General features: G+C 37.4%; 1 protein-coding gene across 1 annotated transcript; it reads left to right on the forward strand.

Annotated features, from left to right (window-relative positions):
• The first annotated feature begins 18,431 nt into the window (after positions 1 to 18,431).
• LOC306877317 (C-X-C chemokine receptor type 4-B-like) lies at positions 18,432 to 20,362 on the forward strand. Its single transcript, XM_079429019.1, has 2 exons — positions 18,432 to 18,514; positions 18,790 to 20,362. The coding sequence occupies exons 1-2, from the start codon at positions 18,500 to 18,502 to the stop codon at positions 19,834 to 19,836; spliced, it is 1,062 nt and encodes a 353-aa protein (XP_079285145.1). The 5' UTR covers positions 18,432 to 18,499; the 3' UTR covers positions 19,837 to 20,362.
• The last annotated feature ends 658 nt before the right edge of the window (positions 20,363 to 21,020 follow it).

Below are 21,020 nucleotides of genomic sequence, written 5' to 3' on the forward strand. Positions count from 1 at the left end.
TTTACACCTCTCGTAAATGACAATGGGAAGAGGCTAATTAACACTAAGGGAACACTTAAAAGTGTTGTTTGTTATTTTGTGTATTAACAAAACAGAACTCAATCAATAAATGAAATTTCCACGGCAGTGTCTGATCATACCATTTGAAAACACACTATCAAAGACTGGCAGAAAATAGTGTTGGGTTTTCCACTGATAGCATGTAAATGCAAGTGCAAAATGATTCTAAGCAGGTCAAAACGTAATGATCTCATGGTCATCATCACCTGATTCAAATGTTGAAACGGTCGACTCAACATTTCCTCAAACATTGAGGTAAATAAGATGTCAGTTCTGTGACAGAGGTCTCAGCTCTGCCCAGAGGGATTGTGGGAAAACACTGCCTCCATATACCTCTCACATTCATCTGTCCTAGAGCAAATTGGCTGCCACCAGGGTTGGCAAGGATCATCCTGCTATAAATGAAGACTGAGCCAGCATAGACGGCTTGTCAATTTGGCCCTAGCATCTTGGGACCTTCCAGTCCCCAGGCCTGTCCGCTCCAATCCTCACCACTATTAAAAGTATTCACAATTCAACTATGGCCAAGGGAAATATTTAACCGGAGTGCTGTCAAAGCAGTCTTTTTATAGGTTAGTATTTAAAAATGAAACCCCTGCTCCTCCAGAGCCAAAGATGAGAAAGTTGAAGCCATTTACCGAAGTGGAAGCAGCAAGGCGCATTACCTGGAAACAGAGTGGTTTGATATACCTGTTAGTGGATTTTCCATCTCACTCAGATTAATGTTCCTCTTGTGCGTCTGCATCTTCATCATCTTTTGCAGCTTTATGGCTGTTTGTAAACAGAAACAAAGAGCTACTTGATTTCCACAGCTGAAGAAATGGCTGTCATCTCAAGCACTGATATAAAGAGTGCTGTAATAATTGAAGTGCATTGTACGCTTTGACTAAACCAACCACGAAGGGTACTGGCTGTTGGACACGCTGGCAGCAGGGGAACAATCTTCTATTCGCTTTGATTTGTGTAAACCCATTACCTGACAAACCTCCTGGACCAATTGAGATCAATGGTTTAATCCAAATGCTAAGTGTTCCTCGCTGTAAATGCACATGTTAATAATTATGGCGGTGAGGTGTCATTATGTTCCTGTAAGGCATCTCGAGGGATCCGACTCCAAATGAGAAAGATTTGTCTCAATTATGGGCATTTAAACAGGGGGTGTTCGAGATAAAAAAATACCCTAAAAATATACAGACAAACAAATTGCATAATATCAGGGGTAATGCATCAACAATCGTCTGAAAAGCCTGCCTCCCACAATGTTTAATTTTCATAACTGCGGGTAAAATGGTTTCACAGTCTCTGTGGATAATTTCACATGCTTTTGTTTAAAATCTAATACGGTGGAAAATTACCTCCAGTACATTCATTTTTCCCCAATCCTGCCTGATAAATCGTGCCATTTGAGATGAGAAGAAACAGGTGGTTTTTAAACTGCAGCTTGCCTGAGATGACTAGTGCAAGTCATTTCCATTTTGAGAGGTTTCTTTATTGCTCTCCGTTTTGTTACATCTGTTTTCTGCCATGCTCCTTCACCTTGCCTGATGTTTCTTTGCAACATTGGCTTGTTCAGTTTGTATTCCTAAATTACCGAGCATACCGTTACTGGCTTATGACTTTCTGAGGACTGAGACACACCTGCAGCCAAGCAGAACATCTCACACTGAGCAGCTAATCGTTTCAGATCTGCACTTCAGACGTTACCGTTTCATGTTTGTTCACCTCTTTAACACTGAGCTCTAATTGTGCTTCCGAATTAGGAGCACTCGAGAACATTTAGACAACAGGATAAATTACTCTCTCTAAGCCTTAATGTTTGTTTTTCCTGATTGACACAAATTAATCTCATCCTTCACAATTAAACTAACCGACAAAGAGGCAGTACTCACTGTCAAGCCGCTCGGTCTCCTAAATAAGACGGGATTTATGTTCTCCATTAAGTCGGTGGAGAATTTACGGAGACCCAAAAGTGACACTTGCAGCGGCGGGGAACAAGACTTTGGCACGGGAGCGAAAAACAAAAACTTGCATGCCTAAGAAAACCGATTCATGCTTTGTTTGTTTTTTGCATACGCGAAGACTTCTTATGTATTTAATTGCAACTTGAAGATGGTGACCACGTTAACCAACAGAAAGCTGTATGATTTAGCCTATAATCTGTCGATTGTGTCAGAGCAGATTTACAGTATCAAATAGGAAAATAGTGTCAATATATAGGAAAATTCTGTCATATATAGATACACTATTGACAATAGACACACTGTGAAATGTCGCAGATGTCAATGCCATGTGACTTGTTTTCTGTCTCTTCAGTGGCTCTGTAAGAATTAAGAACTAGAAAGTAGGCTACTGGGTAGTACCTATCTAAAGTTAGCAGTATTAATAACTTTATTACATATTTAGTAAAGTGACAGTTATTTTCAAAATAGTGTACCTTGAGGAAACGAGTCACTTGAATCATATAGCGCTGAAAAGTTTGAATCATTTTAACGAACCGATTCTTATAGACGGTTCAAAAACTGATTCACTGAGTCTCCAGAATATCATCCTCCCCACTAATATATAATTAGTCAAATTTGTTTAATACTATACTAATAATAGGGTAGATAATGCCCCCCTTAAGGACTGTGTACATTTTTTTTCTATAAAAAAAAGGTTAAATTGTTTTCATGTTTCATTTATTTGTTCCGGGGGGGGGGGGGTACATAATCTGGATAAATTATGGATTACAAAATTAGTTAACTCATGCTAACTAGCTACTCGATGCTAACTTGAGGTCATTTTTAAATATAAAGTCCAAATATTTTGATTCAACGAACTAATTAGATGGAAAAACAAAAGATTTGATGTTCAGAATAGAATAACTGCAGTAATTGCCATTGCCTCACTGACTATGTTTGAGAAAAAAATTATGTCATTCTGAAAATATAATGATATTTTTATTAAATTGCACGTACTCCCTATCTACAGGCCCAACTGTTCTCATATCATATATAACTGTGATGTTCTACAAAACAACAAACTTTAAAACACTTGTTTTCTTACTGTTGAAAATTAGAAACGTCGTTTATAAACGAAACACCGCTGTGTTTGCATTGATTGGCTCAGTTGGGACTTTATTTGGAACTATTTTTGAGCAAAATCAGACAGTGTTCCTAAAACTGAAGTCACTTAATATTAACGTATGTTTATTGAACTGTTGCATAAAATCAATATTACATTTGAAACTCCCTTTCTAATCAGTAAAAGCTGTCACTATCTCAGTTCATCGTGAGGTATTCGGCCCATTGCCAGCTAACCATAGATCCATTGAATGGATAAAATATTAAAATTCTGAATTGAAACTAAACTCAGATTAGCTCACCCCACCTTTGAGGAAGCGTGTATAACCATGACATATATTTGTTAATTTTGTTGCACTAAGCCTTTTTTTTTGTCTATGCTCAAAAGCTGCTTCGCTAAGCGCTCACTTGCAGCGTTGCCATTTCCACTTATATGCATCTTTGAGCTTAGTTGTTTCAAATTAAGAGGTGCCAGTGTCGTATATTTGAGCGGAGAAAAGTCATCTGTTAATGCTGTCAAAATGCTTGTGCAACAGGGGTGGCCAAGCTTCAGTTAGGGACCACCCATGCCACCACGTAGCTACGCCCCTGCCACTAGATGGCACCTACATCAAACGATAACAATTCCAGTCCTTTTGCCCTCACTGTCACATACCACAAAATGAAAATAGTATGCTGATACTGCCATAAGATCAGTATAGCTACATTGTTTTTACACAAGCTTTACTTTAATTGCATGGTACATAGCTAACTACGCTTGTCCTTTTGCCCTCACAGGCTTTCACTTTTGTCACAGACCATAAGATGAACATAGTATGCTGATATTGCCTTAATGCAGTTCAGTAGCTACATTGTTTTTACACAAGCTTTACTTTAATGTCATGGTACATGGCTGCCTATTACATAACACACAACAAATGTGTGCCTGAAATAAATAAACAAATGAATACATTAAGAAACACATATCAGTTTTAGTAGCTACAGCAACGTTTATATACAAAGGCTGGAAGTGCTCTAGATGAACCAAATACTTTTCAAATATCATTTGCATGCAAGTTATATAATGAAGAATGTAATAGAAAAAAGGAAATAGAAAAAAAGAACAGTGCAAAGTACAAATTGTTCTATACTTGCAGCAGGAAGTGGTTTTGATCATCAGACCAAATCACACATTATCTCAGCTCTGTCTATGTGTGAAACTCGCTGTAGTACCTCAAAACCCCCTAAAATATCAGTATTTCATTTTGGTTTTGACAATAACCAACCCACTAACAAAGGCATGGTGTTCCACCACACTCCAGAATAATAACAGAAAACAAAAATGTTTTAAAAATTCATTATTTTGTCATTCATTATTTAGAGGCAGGATCAGCATGATTGATTTGCAGGCTTTTGCTGCCTTTTTTTCTGCCTAATTAGCCTTTGGGCACTCGGTCACAATAATACAAGCCATCTTTTGTTTCCTGTGGCAGCCTTTACTCTGGGATCCATATCCATGCACACATGGGAATACTGCATGTCACTAGAGAGCAACTCCCATCATGTCTGCAGGGCAGGAGTGGAGCCGCACGGAGGAACCGCCACCATCCCTCTTACTGATTTATGATCTGGAGAGCAACAATAAAACAAGGAGGAGGCCCAATTATTCTTCAGAGGGAGACTGGAGAAAGTGTGTTAGCCTTGACTGGAGGAGAAGTGGGCGTGGGAGAGAGGGAGATGAGGCCGGCCCTACGCAGCAGGTTGATTCTCTCCCAAAACCCAGCCACCTCTAAGTCCTGGAGGAATAGAAATAGACCATTCAATAATCTGGTTTTAAGACCTGAAAAGTTGCTTTCGATCTGCAATTTCAGGTTTAAGTCAATAGCAAATACTACAGTTCCTCTGCGTATAAAATAAAGCTTTACATCGGTACAGTCGTGCAGTGCTCGCAGTATGAGAAGGCTGGATATGAAATTTTACACCCCCATAACATCTGAACACCCAGAGGAGAGAGAATACAAGCACTTAAAGGAAGAAAAAAGAGAGCGGTCTTCTCATGAAACACTGTGATTCATCAAACTTTGATTAAAGCACGGATATATGCCATCTCTAATAGCACTCAACAGAGTGATCACAGATTAAATGTGAAATATGAAAGTCGCTTGACATACGCTTTGATTTAGGTTCAATCAAAAGAATAAAGAAAAGATTGAGGATCTGAATTAAGATGTATGGAGTGCCACCTGGTGACTGTTTACTATATTGGTTTATATTGAATATAAATCTTGACAGGGTCACTGTCAGATGAGGTTACTACTTAACCCTTGTTCTCTGTTTGGGGTCTGGGAGACACCAAGGTCATTGTAATAACTTAAAAGCATACTTAATATATCAGGTTTATCCAAAACCTGTCAGACTCATTTATTTAGAAAATATCAAAACACACAAATGTTTACTTTCAAGCCTTGCACATGTTATTCTGCCTATAAAAATAAATAAAAGCAATTAATTTTCACATTTTGTACATTTGTTGTAAATTTTAAATAACTATTATTATTTTTACGCTTTCTGAGACTCTAAATATGGTGTTTATAAAGACTGTGAGAACATGAGTTATTTATATATGACTCAAAGTATTTATTATGATTTTCATATCTGTCATAACTTTTGAAAAAAAAAAAAGTTGGTTCAACCAACACCTAATACGCTTCAATCAATATGAATGTAACCAACATAATAAGGATGCAAATGAACATCATAATGAGCTTTCTTTCACAGATGGCAGTGCACATGTTGTTTTCCATCTGTGCATACGTGTTTGTGTGATGTGTTTATTTTGGGAAAATTCAGTGAACCTTTAAGGAACAAACAAATTTTGTGAAGTGAATCAGAAAAAATAGAAGCAACCCCTCTCTGTCTTTGTTAGCCAATGAGTTGCATTAATACTGACAGGACTAGGCAGATTGGGAGATTTATGACTAAAGTGCCATGACTTCTGAACTCAATTCTGCCCTGGAGTGCTGTAATGAACATGTGACCCTGCCCTCGAAGCACAGCTATAACAATTAGCACACAAACAGGAACAAGATGTTACATAATTAACTTCTCAACCATGCCTTGCTTAAAACTGTTGACATTTGAGAACATAGATGTGTTAAACCATGTCTCCTTATCGTTCTCCGTGATGATGAACAGCGCATGTGATATGATCTTAGTTCTTGTATTTGTTGTGCTTGGTGAAGATGGTAATTAATAATAATAAAAAAGTATAAGTTAAGTGAATTGTCAATTGTCACTTAACTTTTTTCCCGCTTATTATATACTTTTAAGGCAATGGGTTTCCTCAATTTTTTTAAGTTAAGTCAGCATCACTTTTTACAGTTAATAAAAATAAATTAAATAAAAAAAGCTTTGTTTATTTGTGGAAAATATACATTTATCAATAAATCATCGATTTGCCCTAGCTATCAGCCCCCACAGAGTAATAATTTGTAACCGTATTACCCTTCTGGTGTATTTTTCTTTAACATGCATATCTACAACGAAAAAAAAAATAATAATTATAATTATATATGAAACAAGAAGTTGCAAATAACACTGAAGTTGTAAATAAAACAAATATTTTTGGAGTATTTGAGTTTTTGTGCTTAACAATTTCATGTTTTATTCAGTGTGTTACATGTCATTTCTCTATAATTGTTTGTGAAATTTAATAGTAATTTCTGAAATATGTTCCTACACCATGTTTTCAGTATACACAAATGTATACATACATATATGCATGTGTGCATAAATAAATAAATCCTATTTATGTAATGTTTTTTTGCAGGACAATGTTTGAAAAAAGTACACAAGTCAGTCTTGTCACAAATTCTGGTAACGGTTGCAAATTTCATAGAAAATTAATGTAACACTTTACAATAAGGTTCATTAGTTAACTTTAGTTAACTACATTAGTTAACATGAACTAAGTATGAACCACTTCTACATTATTTATTAATATTAGTTAATGTTAATTTCAGCATTTACTAATGCATTATTAAATTCACAAGCTGTGTTTGTTAACATAAAATGATGAATTACTGTATTTTTATTAACTAACATTAACAAAGATGACTAAATAGTGTAATAAATGTCTTGCTCATTGATTGTTAATACACTAATAATGTTATCAAAGGACACCTTATTGTAGTGTTACCAAAATAAAACAAGCATGAAATGCAAATAAATAAATAAATAAAACACCTCTTATAATATTAATTTTTCTGAAGGTTAAACACTGTTTACTGACCGTTTTATTGCAAAATGGAAAAAATAAACTTTTTAAGAGTTTCAGACTTTACTTTGTACTCTATTTTAGGAAAGTGGCCACTGACTTTCCACCCATTGAGCAGATAATGGTGGAAAGAAGCCCGGTGGGAAGCCTTGAAACCCTGAGCCGAATGCAGTTCTGCTCCAGATGTGTCACTCTGCCATTTTCCACAGCAACAAAACACAATCTCCGTGCTCCGCTTGTGTGCTTTCAGAATGGCTGTGTCATGTCACTAATCTCTGGGCGCTTGCCTTTGTGTGTGGCTCCTTCAAGCCTGAGCTGTAGCTATTCACTCTGAGCAGGCCACACTTCACACCTCCTGTCCTCCAAACCCCCAACAATACAAGACAAGAGGCCATCTGCCCCTCTAATAGATGTCAGGAAGACAAGCATGCCTCCTTAGATTTTTGAGACAAGTGGATTTTGAATGCAATGTCCAAAAAAAACATTATTTCTTATATATTATATCTTTTAACTGTAGAAAAATGTTCTAAAGTGAACTGGAACTTCCACCTCAAAAATAAAAAAATGTAAAACGCTGGCACCCATAAGTGTACAGGTGTTAAATATGTATTCATGTCTGTTTAGGAATGAATAGGAGTTTATCACGATCAATATAGAGCCTGACGAGTCTCTGCGGCCACTTTAGATTTCTTTGGTTGGTTAAAATGTCATAGAGCATGAGGTAATGCTTTAAAGTGGCTTTCTTGATCTTGAATAAGCCCCTCTCTCATTACAGGTGACACCGAGGTGAATTCACATGAACCCTGTCCGCATGACAGACCACAGAGCAAGAACGCACCAAAACAAGATCTTTCTCCAGTGGAAAGCGGACCAGTGTGAATTCTAGCTTGACAGTGACCTCATTGCATGTTGAGAAAGAGAAACAAACAACTCACAACTTCTTGTTTTTAACAGTTGCTCTCACGCAATCAGCGGGCAAAAGAGGGAAATGTGCAGATGAGTAGTGTGACAGTGACTCATCGATGTCCTTGGCTATTGATTTCATGTCAGACAGGCAGTTTTATCATGCATAAACAGGCTGTAGTGTTAGATTAGGTTTGGGGAGGGGGGTAACTAGACAGGGGAAGTTTCTCTGAGGTTTGAACAACATGAGAAGCAGCAGCCATCAGCAGAACACAGGCCAGGTTCACCAAGAGTTCAGCCACACTGTGTTTGAAGTAACATGTTGAATGGCAGAAGTTTGGTAGGCAGTGAAAGGGAGAGCTAATTACCCCGCAGACATCAGCAGACGGCTTCATTTTTATTGCGTGTTTTTTTCAGACTAAATGGCACTGGTAAAAACAACTCTGCTGGAAGGTGTTCAGGCATTTATGCTCAAATACTTCTTAATGTAAGTGATATTAGAACACCTGCTTTCTGGAGTGTTCTTGTCATTGAATAAAGAAGTCAGAAACGGTTTTATAGTCTTATGCGGGTAAAAGGCTGTATTTATAAACTGGCTAAAATATTTGGGATTGTATGTCAGTTATTGCTCTCTACTGTTGTAATTTATTAGTATTATTATTAGAATTATTATTATAATAGATCAACAATTATTATTAAAAAACAATTAACATTCCTTTACCAAAAAGTAGTATACTTCAAGTTTATATTTTTAAGTGTACTCTATGTGGTAAGTATACAAATACTTGTATACTTGTAAGTGCACGAGTTATCTCCGTTATTGTGGTTACTCTGAGTCGTCGCCTGACGTCCTCATTCCTTATGTGGTCGTGGAGGATCAGCCCAAGCATCCACCGGAGCATCTTCATTTCCATTGTGTGGAGGGTCAACTCATGTTTCTTGGTCTGGGGCCAACATTCAGTGCCACAGAGGGCGATTGGGCGAGCTACGGTCTTGTAGACCTTTGCCTTGAGATATTCTGGCATTTTCTTATCACACAGGACTCCGGTGACCTGTCTCCACTTGAGCCATGCCGCATTGATTCTTGCTCGTGAGTCGAAGATGGTGTTGCCGTCTGACGTGACCAGGGACCCGAGGTATTTGAATTGGGCTGTCTTCTTCAACTCCTAGCCATCAATGCGGATGGTGCCATTGGTTTGGGGGCTGCATTCGAGGTACTCTGTTTTGATTTTACGATGTTGATTTTGAGCCGTTTTCATTGAGCCGGCCATACCGTTGTTGTACTTGCTCCTCCAGGTCTGTGCGCATTGGGTCCGTGAGGGAGACTTCGTCAGCTTAAAGAAGCGTCCAGGGATGTGGTCTTTGGTCTTTGGCCGTCACCGTGTCCATACAGAGGATGAACAGCAGGGGTGATTTTTGTGAAAAAAGTCATTTTAGGTAGAAATTTTAGCTGATTAAGCTAAAATGGGCTACGATTTTCAGCTAAAATGGGCTGCATAAACACACACACACACATTTTTAGACAGAAATTGAGGGTGAAAATAGGTTTAAGATAGGTATGCATACAAAATCTTTTTTTTTTTTTTTTATGCATTGCAGACTGTATGGCAGGAGGACAAGCTAAGAAAGGAAACAGAGAGACAAGAAGAGAGAAGAGAAAGGGAAAGAAAGGAAGATGTCAGTAAAATGGGCTGCATACACACACACACACTTTTAGAAATTGAGGGTGAAAATAGGTTTATAGGCCTACTGTAGATATGTATCCATACAAAATCTTAAGTCTTTAAAAAAGAAAAAATACAAGCATACATGCACACAAAAGACACCTATGCACAGAAACACGATCAGTTCATTTTTAATTGCATTGTTTAATTAAATATTAATTTAACTTTCTATTTAATGAAATACATTCATGGTGTTGCTATGGCACACTAAAGACAATAGTGTCAAATAACTGTAAAAAATAAAATGATTTAAGATGAAATTACCAGTGTTGTTCTTGTTTAATATTGGCCCATTTTACCTGAATGTTGTACCGTGGCTCTAGAAGGTACCTGCTAATACTCTAACTCTCATAATTTTAAAACTTTTAGACTTTTTCACATTTAAACATAAATATATTTAAGAGACCCATGATAATTTATGAGAATATCATTAGATCTCATGCATAGCTTCTTTGATGCTTTATAAGTCATTTACCAAAACGTGGCCCATTTTAGCTGACTTCATCCTATTGTTTAATTCTTGTGTTCTGCAATAATTGTTTTAATTAAAGATATTTTTAGGGGATAGTTCACTCAAAATGAAAATTCTTCATCATGTATGAGTTTCGTCCTACTGTTGAGCACAATAGAAGATATTTTGAACTGAGCAGTTGATAGCCATTGAATTCCACAGAATGGAGAAAATACTTTGGAAGTCAATGGCTACCGTCAACTGTTTGGATACCAACATTCTTCAAAATATCTTCTATTATCTTCAACAAAAGAAAGAAACTCATACAGGTTTGGAACAACTAGACAGAAATTATGTTTGAAACAACTTATGACATAAATAACATTTTTGTGTGAATGCCTTTAAATTAACACCACATTGAGAACAAACCCTAAGTATTAGCAACTATTAGCAGACTGGTTGACAAGGTGAGACACAATGCTACTCTCCTGCTGCATATCATAAAGCTGTTTGCTATAACAAAGGCACAGGCACATTAAAAGTCTGATTTGAATAACAGACCTATTTTGAATTATTTTATGGTTCAGTGTTTTGGGCTTCTCTGATAAATGTCAAATAAGTGATTTGGCATTAGGAACACTAACTATAATCCATGTTCTGCAAAGGAAAAGCAAGGAAATGGGATATGGGTGTCTGAGGGCAAAGACAAAGCACTCTGAAGTTGGTTGAGCAATCATTTCTGGTGTCTGACACTTAGGACAATAATAGGTGATTCAGTCTGAGTAATGAACAGGTGTTGTCATCACCTGGAATGATAACATTGATTTAATTAACATCAGCCATCAATGCCAAAACAATAGCGCAAGAAATGCTTTTAGGTCTCAATAACAGAACATCTGTTAGGAAACAACAGTCAGAATGTACAATTAGACGTGTCATTTCTGTAGGTTTTTCTAACACTTGTGTATTTTCCCGTGACGTAATTCAAAACACATAATGAAACCATGCCAAGGAAATGAAGCAAAATAATATCTCATTCTGCATCCTCTATAGAGTTTAGTTCCCTGCTGGACTACCAGCTGCATCTGTTGATGTATCTTCAAGTCACTTCTTCTTGTCAGTTTCATATAAAACCAGATGGAAGCCACCCCGGGGACGTGGCCCTGCTAATTCAATTAGACGGGCCTCAGCCGTAGCCCTAGATATAAGCAGTCAGTGGACCCCCTGAAAAATGGCAGATTGATCCCCACTGCCACCCTGAAGGCTCAGGGCCCATGATTGATCAGACATGGATTTGATTTGAAGTGGGAGTGAAGCACTTTCCTGGGCTCTAAGTAAGAGGTCTGAACAAGATTTCCCTTGTCAAGTCGTCTGCGTCTTGTGAAGTGACTTTGGCTGTGAACAATAGGGGCTTACAGTTGTATGCAATTCAAGCACAGTTAAAAACACATTGAGTGAGTCAGAACACAAGAATGTGACATATGAGAAATATACAGCACCCCATATCTGTCTAAAGAGTACACTCATAGCAAGAAATAAGTAGGTGAGGTTTCTCACGCAACCCAAATGGTCAAAATGTGAACATGTTGTTCAATATGTGATTTCAGCCAAATGTGGCAAGCTGGCTAACTTGTAATTGAACTTTTGTGCTTACTGAAAACAGTTCAAATTTATAATTAAAATGTGTAATGTTTTCAAGACCCCCCATTTGTTATGACTGTCTTCGAGGGGTTTGAGTTAAATGTGAAGTAAACACACAATGCATCTATCAGGATTATATGTTTGGCCACTTCACAGCAATCCTCTCAGTTTCACGGTCTGGAAACTGTCGACAACAGGCTTTATCAGTGAAGACATCTCAGAATTAACAAGGAAAAAAGATAAATTGTGGTGTGAAATGTAATACAAAATAAACTAAGAAGCCGTTACATACAAAGCCCTTAATGCTGGGAGTTATATTCCCTGTCTGTCCACGGAAAAAGCCGGGAGGCGGGAACTTTAACCGGGAGAAAGGGAGTCCTCTGTTTGCTTTCCTTAAAACCCAAAGCCTCATGGGAATCTCCTTTCAGTTTCAGACTTTGATATACTTTAAACATACAAATAACATGATATGACAAACATTGAATGAACCCTGTGGGAAATATTGAGTCATTTATATAGTTTGCATTGCATATAAAATTCAGCAATAAGCAAAACTGGTGAGTGTGCCCCAATGAAAAGTAAATTAAACTTTGCAAAAATATATACTTAAATATAAGTATCTGTGAGTACTTGGCATGGCACAGCAGTCAGGCGTCAGAAATTGAAGTTCAGACAGTTGAGAAGCATATAATTATGCCAAGACTTTCACCGTGTGGCCCATTATTATAGCTTACAGCCTATGAGATGGAGGAACAAAAACAAGTCATGTTAACAGGTGCTTGTTTTTCATCTTTCTCTCTCTTTCACCTCCAGACATGAAGCACAGAAAAATAACCTTTGTTTTCAGCTTGCTGCAGGCCATCGCTCCGGTCTCGTCTTTCAGGCTTGCTTTCAGGCAAGAAACCAGATCTTGGTGAAGACAAAGTGCCGTTATATGACTGTGCTGGTTATGAGTGCTTTGTTTCAGTCTGGTGTTTAAGAAATATCTGCATGTCAGAGCTCCGAAGCAGCACTAATATTCCTGATGTTCTGGTGATCATGATGGTGATGTGGGTTCGAGTCTGGCCTGCATGCCCATTTCTCTCGCTATCTAAAAATATGTATCTGTCTAAAGATGTAAAGCACAGAAAATAACATTTAAGTTGTGAGAAATGTGATCATCTGATATTAAAGAAGCTCTATAATATTCAGAACTTTTATTTAAAATATTAAAAATATTAAAAACAACAGAACAGTTGCAATATTTATAATAGTCAATATGTTTACTATTTTAGAACTATTTTCACTCAAAAAATATTATTTTATAATAACTAAAAATGTTTTAAAAGATGTATTGAGGACATTTAGTATTTAGGACTTTTTTGCCTCAAAAAATGAACATCACAAAATGTATTTGGAATATGAAGTATATTTAATATTTAGTATTTTAGGACTATTTTGACTCAAAACTAACAATATAAAAAGAATTTAAGAAATGCAGTTTCAAATATTCAGTATGCTTAATATTTAGTATTTTAGTAAAAGTGATTAATAATTAGTGCCTTAAGTGCCCTTATGTGGATGAGTCAACTCTACACTTCCTCCTGGCTTCCTATGGAAATCAGAATATCAGTATCTTACATAAGTAAGAGGAAATGAAGGGACTTTTTTGATTGTTTGTTTTCTTATGTATCAGCACTGATGTTTTTGCACTATGTCTTGACTGACTTTACCTCAAATCTAACTTGACAGGGGACAGGGCATATATCAGTCTCCTAATAAATAATAAAGAACTCTGAATTGCATTGTGGGCGCACTGAACGCTCATTAGGCTTATAACTCTTCCGTTCACCTACTCATGAGGTCTTATGAGCTGTCATCTGGTGCACCGTCCCTCTTATCTGAGTCAAGTGAAGCAGAATTGAGCAGGCCATGTGTTTGATGTGTCCTTTCTCCTCTACTTAAGCCACTCTGGCCATATGTGCGGATTTAGAGCTCGGGACACTTGAAAGGGAGCAAAAGGAGTGGCTGCCCCTCAACCCTTCTGTCACAGATAGTCATAGTGCTTTTCCTGATGAATGCACACAATGGGCTCTATTGGAAGGCCAGACGCAGGTAGCTCTGTAAATAAAACAGCTGGTAAGTCGGTCAAAAATGTAGGATGCAATTGTTATGGAGTGACTTTTTAGATAATTTTCCTCTGATAGAATAACAGACAGAGGGAAGCTGCGCCTATGAGGTCTATTTACCAAACAATTGCCTGTAAAGTTAACCATTTAATGGACATTTACCCAGCATAACAGCTAAATAGCAGCGATACCACTATATTTTGCTATCATGCCCAACCTAGGAAAGAGGATTTGGCTGTTTTGTAATCTGATGTGACATACTAATTGGTCACTTTCATTATTGCACACTAAACCACAATTTAGTCGTTAGTGAAGGAAGGTAGGAACTTATGGAGAAACAGCAAACACCCTTCCCTTCAGACTTCATCTCATCCAAGAAAGGCTTGTGAGACGCTGTTGTGGTTTGTTTGGGCTATGAGCCAATAATGAATATAAATTTCAAGCAACACCCCAGGGGAAGTGTCACCATTTTAAATTTCATTTTACCCAACTTATTTTTTCCTTTTTCATTACCCTTTCATTTTCAAAGTGAAGTCGTGTCAGGACGTGTGGGCAAAGAAAATGTGTCTGTGATTCTTTTTTTTTTTTATATGCAAACTGTAGTGCTTCCTGTTGTAAGTCAACACCGCGGGCACCCACACGAAGCTCATGGTACAACATGTGACTGCCTGTTTTACGTAGTTTCAGTATAGCACACGTGCAAACAACATGAGTGTCAACATTTTTTATTACAAACTGTGTTTATCTGATAGCTTATGAAATCAACTCCAAACTTGATGAAGGCACATCTCAAGCCTGTCCAACAAATTCTCCATTGAATGAATGGCCCTCTCCTCTAATTTCAAAGCTCAAAGCCAAGACCTAATGCTATAAGAGGAAGAGCGTTCAGAAAGTCAATAAGTCTGCCCCACACCCAAGTAGGAAGCATAAAAAGGTGCCTTTCGTAGATAAGGCGAACCTTTGTCCTTAAACATTTCCATTGTTCAGTCATAAGATTGAATTTAAACATTAACAGACTGACACATGCCTAAACTGAGAAGGTATGCTTTATAATATGTGAGTAACACTATCATTTAGTCACGAAATATTAAAAATATTCTAAATATGCTAGAACATGAAAGGGCAAATCTTATCATGTCATTGCCCTGGTTATATTTCATTCGCTCTTTATGAGGGGAGGTGGGTGAAAATATGCAGAACACAACCACAACGATGCTGGAATTAATTAGCAGACCATCCAACATGCACATTAACAAATATCCCAAAGCAGAACCATAAGTAAAATATGTATGTTTTCCAGCTCATAAAAAAGCCCTTCAGCGATCATGATCTAAATGATGTGCCAACTAAGAGCAGATAAAACCTAATAACCCTTGATCTTAAAATGAGCTTTTAGAGATGTTTAGATTCTATTTTGCACATAAAACTAGTTAATTAAAACACAGTTAGTATTTTCCCTTGAAATAACTAAAGAGGATCATCTGTTTTGTTTTTTTCTGTCATGCAAATGAATCATCAAATCAGGATGAAAAAACAATTCAGCCTGCTTGGGGTTTTTAATGTCAGATCAAAGCACACAAACAGCTAGGTCGTAATAGCTGGAAACCCCCTAGCTCTGAATTTTATGAGTAATTATGTATCATTGCATATTTTCCAAAAAGCATCTTAAAGCTTGCTGACGGCCATGAATGAGCTGTGGCTGCAAAACAAGCATTGTTTACTCTCTGGAGGCTTTACAGATTTTGTTCTTTATCTCTGTTGCATTCTTTTACCTTATTTCCATGCTCATTCCCTGCTCCTTAGCTCCCTTGCCGCTCTTCACACTTTTTATTTGAATTCTAAACAACACACGGATCCTTTGTATTCATGCGGCATATATACAGACAGATTGTGTTTAGTGCTCTCAGGACAGGGTATCTTATATTTCACAGGGGGGATTCTAGCTCTGGTTAGCGAAACACATCCTCCTGACCTGACCCTCACTCATATAATTGAAAGAAAACAAAACATGGAGACACTGCCAAGTTAATAATTCAGCCTGGAACGACCTGTCAAAACCTGTTTTAACTTTCGACGGTGGAGTATGAGTCTGAATCCACTTGTGGAAATGCTTACAGTTTGCATTTTTCTCATATAATGCAGTTTTAATAAAAAATTATAGCGTTGAATGTTGCAAATTTATTAGATTATTGACCTAGAAATAGTGGAGAAGCTTAAATATTTAATGTCATAACATTTCCATAATTTTCCTAGTTAATAAGCATTATGTAATGTGCAGTTGCGACTATAAGCTTTGCCTTTCTGGTCTATTATGCAATAAAATACAGAAAGAATAATAGGTACAGAATTCATTTGCTGAGTGATTTATATTATAAGTAAGTGTCTGAACTGTAAGGATCAAGTGTTTATTGTTATTGGACACAGTTACATGATCCTTAAGAAAAAGTGCATGAAAGTTCTCTCATGTCTCCATCTGTCAGTGAACACTTTTACATATACTTATATTTTTCCTGAGTCACCTTCATTCCGTATCCGTTACTCACCAGAGGCCCATGCTGTTGATGTTTCACAGTAACACAATAGATGGAGGAATTCCATCTGTGTGGTCCACAGGGCTCTAATGCTAAGAGCACCATCAGGGATCGACCTAATGAGAGGACAGACATAACAACAAACCTAAGTTGACTGGATGTTGCTCAAAAATTAAATGAATAAATCACTTCAATAAGTGTCTCATGTTTCAAAGAAATGCGATTCTGTCATAGCTGAGATTTAGTAGAGTCACAGAGAGTTTGGATCTGTCATGAAGTGTTAGTCTAGGCATATGATGGAAGTGACTGCGTGACCTTCTTCTTTCATCACTCACGGTTCCTTCAACAATCAGAGTTCTGCACGAAACAAATTGCAAAGAGGACCAGAGGAGACCTGTCGTCTAGTAAATCACACTACAAAGCCTAACGCCACCACCACGAGCAACGGCCTTCACACTGTTCTTCACCCAAGAAACACCATCTGATCATAAACAAAACTGCTGGGGTGTCTGGGAGGACATTATAGGTGGTGGGAAAGTTCAGTTGATCTGATTAAATCAATATGCAAGGGATAAGCTGGACTTTAAACGAATATAGTTCAATGAAAAATTGCTGAAAAGGTATTCACTCTCAGGCCATCCAAGATGTATATGAGCTTGTTTCTTCATCAGAAACAAATTTGGAGAAATTAAGCCTTATATTGCAATCCAAAACAGTTCTAAACAAATATTTTGATGTAAGAGGATAACAGGGGATGGAATTTGTCACTGAAGGAAACATTATAATAGATTATGGACTGTATTTTTGTGATGGTTTGAATTTAAAATGCCTTAATGATGGATTTGTTTCTTAAAGGCACACAGCTTTTTACTTTATAAATTGTTAACAGTTGTGTGGATTATTTGTTGATTATTGTGATGTTTGGACTCTCATTCTGACGGCACCCATTCACTGCTGAGGATCCATTGCTGAGCAAGCGACATATTTCTCCAAATCTGTTTTGATTAAGAAACAAACTCATCTGCATCTTGACCTGAGCGTGAGTTTTGTTTTGTTTCGTAAGCACATTTTTATTTTTTGGGTGAACTGTTCCTTTAACACAAAATAAACCCTGACAGATGATGAGGACCTCAACACAAAACAGTGTCTGGTATTGTCCTTAAGGGAATTAATGTGCGATAACGACCTGCTGACTGCTCATTATCCCTCTTGTAGCTGCTTAGCAAGTGAATAAAGAGACATCAAATAGGCTATTACATTTCATTTAAATTATAATATAAAATAAGTTTTAAAATGAATAAAAATAAACTTTCTTAGTCATTGCAATATTTGTGGTATATTTGTGATAGGCCTATCTATCTATCTATCTATCTATCTATCTATCTATCTATCTATCTATCTATCTATCTATCTATCTATCTATCTATCTATCTATCTATCTATCTATCTATCTATTTGTAATACAAGCAGTGCCATTGATAGCAGCAAAAAAAAAGTCTCTGTACAAACTATTTTTGTGCCAGGCACGAGTGAAACACAAATATAAAGGTTATGTCAATAACCATTGGAGGCAGTGCATTCATAATACAGCGCACGAGAGCGCTGCCTGCTGAGCTCCGCCTACCTCGTGGCCACGCCCCGTTGAATAAAAGGGGCGTGTCCGGCTCCTCGGTGGACTATTTTAAAAGCTGCTGGAGGAGCTCTGTTTGACTGAAGTGTGTGGAGACTTTTTGCGCGGTTTATACGTTCATCTGTTTGAACAACATGGAATATTACGATGTAAGTTGGTTTAGGACAAATCTAAATCGCTCTGTAGTCTGAAGTTTGATTAAATACTTATTAATAAAGCTTAGTCTGTTGTTTATGTTTATTATGTCTTGCAACCTGCTCTTTGGGTGTCACGTTTTACCATTTAGGTTTAAAAGTTTTTAAAAATAAAATCTGTTTTAATGATTTTAAATGTAGTTGTAATTTACAATGTTTGATGTAACTTTTGTGATTTTTAATGTAGGCCTATTATGTGAAATTAATCAAAATATTGTTATTTTCTGCAGCACATCATTTTAGACAACAGCTCAGACTCTGGATCTGGAGACTTTGACTTTGATGATCTCTGTGACCTAACGGTCAGCAATGACTTCCCGAAGATCTTTCTCCCTATTGTATATGGGATTATATTTGTCCTGGGAATCATTGGCAATGGATTTGTGGTGCTTGTGATGGGCTTCCAAAAGAAGTCAAAGAACATGACCGATAAATACAGGTTGCATCTCTCCATCGCCGACCTCCTGTTTGTTTTCACGTTACCCTTTTGGGCTGTGGATGCGGCAAGCGGATGGGTTTTTGGGGGATTTCTGTGTGTCACTGTCAATATGATCTACACTCTGAATCTGTACAGCAGCGTGCTGATTCTAGCCTTCATCAGTCTGGACAGGTACCTGGCGGTGGTCCGTGCCACAAACAGCCAGAAATTTAGGAGGTTGCTCGCAGAAAAGGTGATCTACCTCGGAGTTTGGCTTCCGGCGACCCTGCTCACCATTCCCGATCTGGTGTTCGCCAAAGTCCACAACACGGGCGAGAATACGATCTGCGAGCTCAACTACCCACAGCAAGCCAACATGGTGTGGAAGGTCGCTTTCCGTTTCCAGCACATCATCATTGGATTTTTGCTGCCTGGTCTGATCATTCTGACCTGTTACTGTATCATCATCTCAAAGCTGTCCAAGAACTCCAAAGGTCAGGTCCTGAAGAGGAAGGCGCTGAAGACAACAGTCATCCTCATCCTCTGCTTCTTCATCTGCTGGTTGCCGTACTGCGCCGGGATCCTTGTGGACGCTCTGGTGACGTTGAATGTAATCTCTCACAGCTGTTTCCTGGAGCAGGGTCTGGAGAAATGGATCTTCTTTACTGAGGCGCTTGCATATTTCCACTGCTGTCTCAACCCCATCCTTTATGCTTTCCTGGGAGTCAAATTCAGTAAATCCGCCCGTAACGCTCTGAGCATCAGCAGTAGATCAAGTCTCAAGATGCTGACCAAGAAAAGAGGTCCTATATCATCAGTATCTACTGAGTCGGAGTCATCGAGTGTCCTGTCCAGTTAATGGACACTTTGTACATAAAACTTTCCTGCGTGGATGACTAAGCTTTCATTTTATTATTATTATTATTTTTTTTAAAAGGACTTTACTACACTTTTTGTATATTGTAAACTTGTGTTAATAATTGTTATTTTGTAACACTTTTTATTCAACTACTTAAATTACTTTTTTTTTTCTTTTTTTTTTTTTTTGTACTTTTATTGCAGGACCTAAAGGCAGAGCCTTGACGAAGTCTGTACTTGCAGAATTTCTTATCAGGAAATGTTAGCAAACTGTTGCATAGTCTTTTGTCTGATTCCAAACGTGTAGTGTAAATTATTTGTACATAGTTCATTGTTTGCCTGTGTGTGTGTGTGTGTGTGTGTGCACTTAGCTTTTCTTATTCCCCCTTAAGCTTTTTGATATTTATTGAAATGGTAGCTCACACTGTAAAAAAAAAACAATGTTTAAAAAGGTTGTAATTTAATCATGTCACAATTGTTGCATTTTTACTTCCATTTCATAATAAAACCTAAAAATCACCAATTTTAATGAGGTCTGACGGTGTCATCTTTCTTCTCTCCAGTGCCCATACACACACTCTCTCTCTCTCTCTCTCACACACATACACACACTCTCTCTCTCTCACACACATACACACACTCTCTCACACACACACACCAATCTCTCAGTGGGGGGTGGGGTAGAGCTGAAGTGGAGTGAAGGTCTGTCAAGTTACCAAAACAAAAGCTCCACCTGATCTCCCGCTGAACAGAATGGCTGAGGAGAGGGTCTGTAATTTTAAGAACATCTGTGTTCTTTAGCATTTTAAGCAACTGCTGATACAAGACACCCATCAACCTACAAAGGGACAGAATTGGCCGTCCTTCGGGACTTCTGTTGTTGTAGCAGATAACGAGCAAAAGAAGTTAATAAGGTAATAATGATCAAATCTACAGAATACAAATGTAATGTCTTATACTGTATAAGAGAAAAACCATTTTAGAAACATTTGAATAAGTCTTGACAAAACCTATCAAGAAAATCAATCAAAATCACTTGAAGTTTTAGTTTTATTATATACAATATTTCCCTAATGATTCTCATCAGTGCAATACAGTAATTTCTTAAATTCTAAATAAAAAAATACTCTAACTTAAATTTAAAACAGCATAAATTAAAATCAATATAACAAAAATTGCAATGAA

The sequence above is a fragment of the Barbus barbus genome, assembly GCF_936440315.1.
Source record: "Barbus barbus genome assembly, chromosome: 11".
NCBI lineage: Eukaryota > Metazoa > Chordata > Actinopteri > Cypriniformes > Cyprinidae > Barbus > Barbus barbus.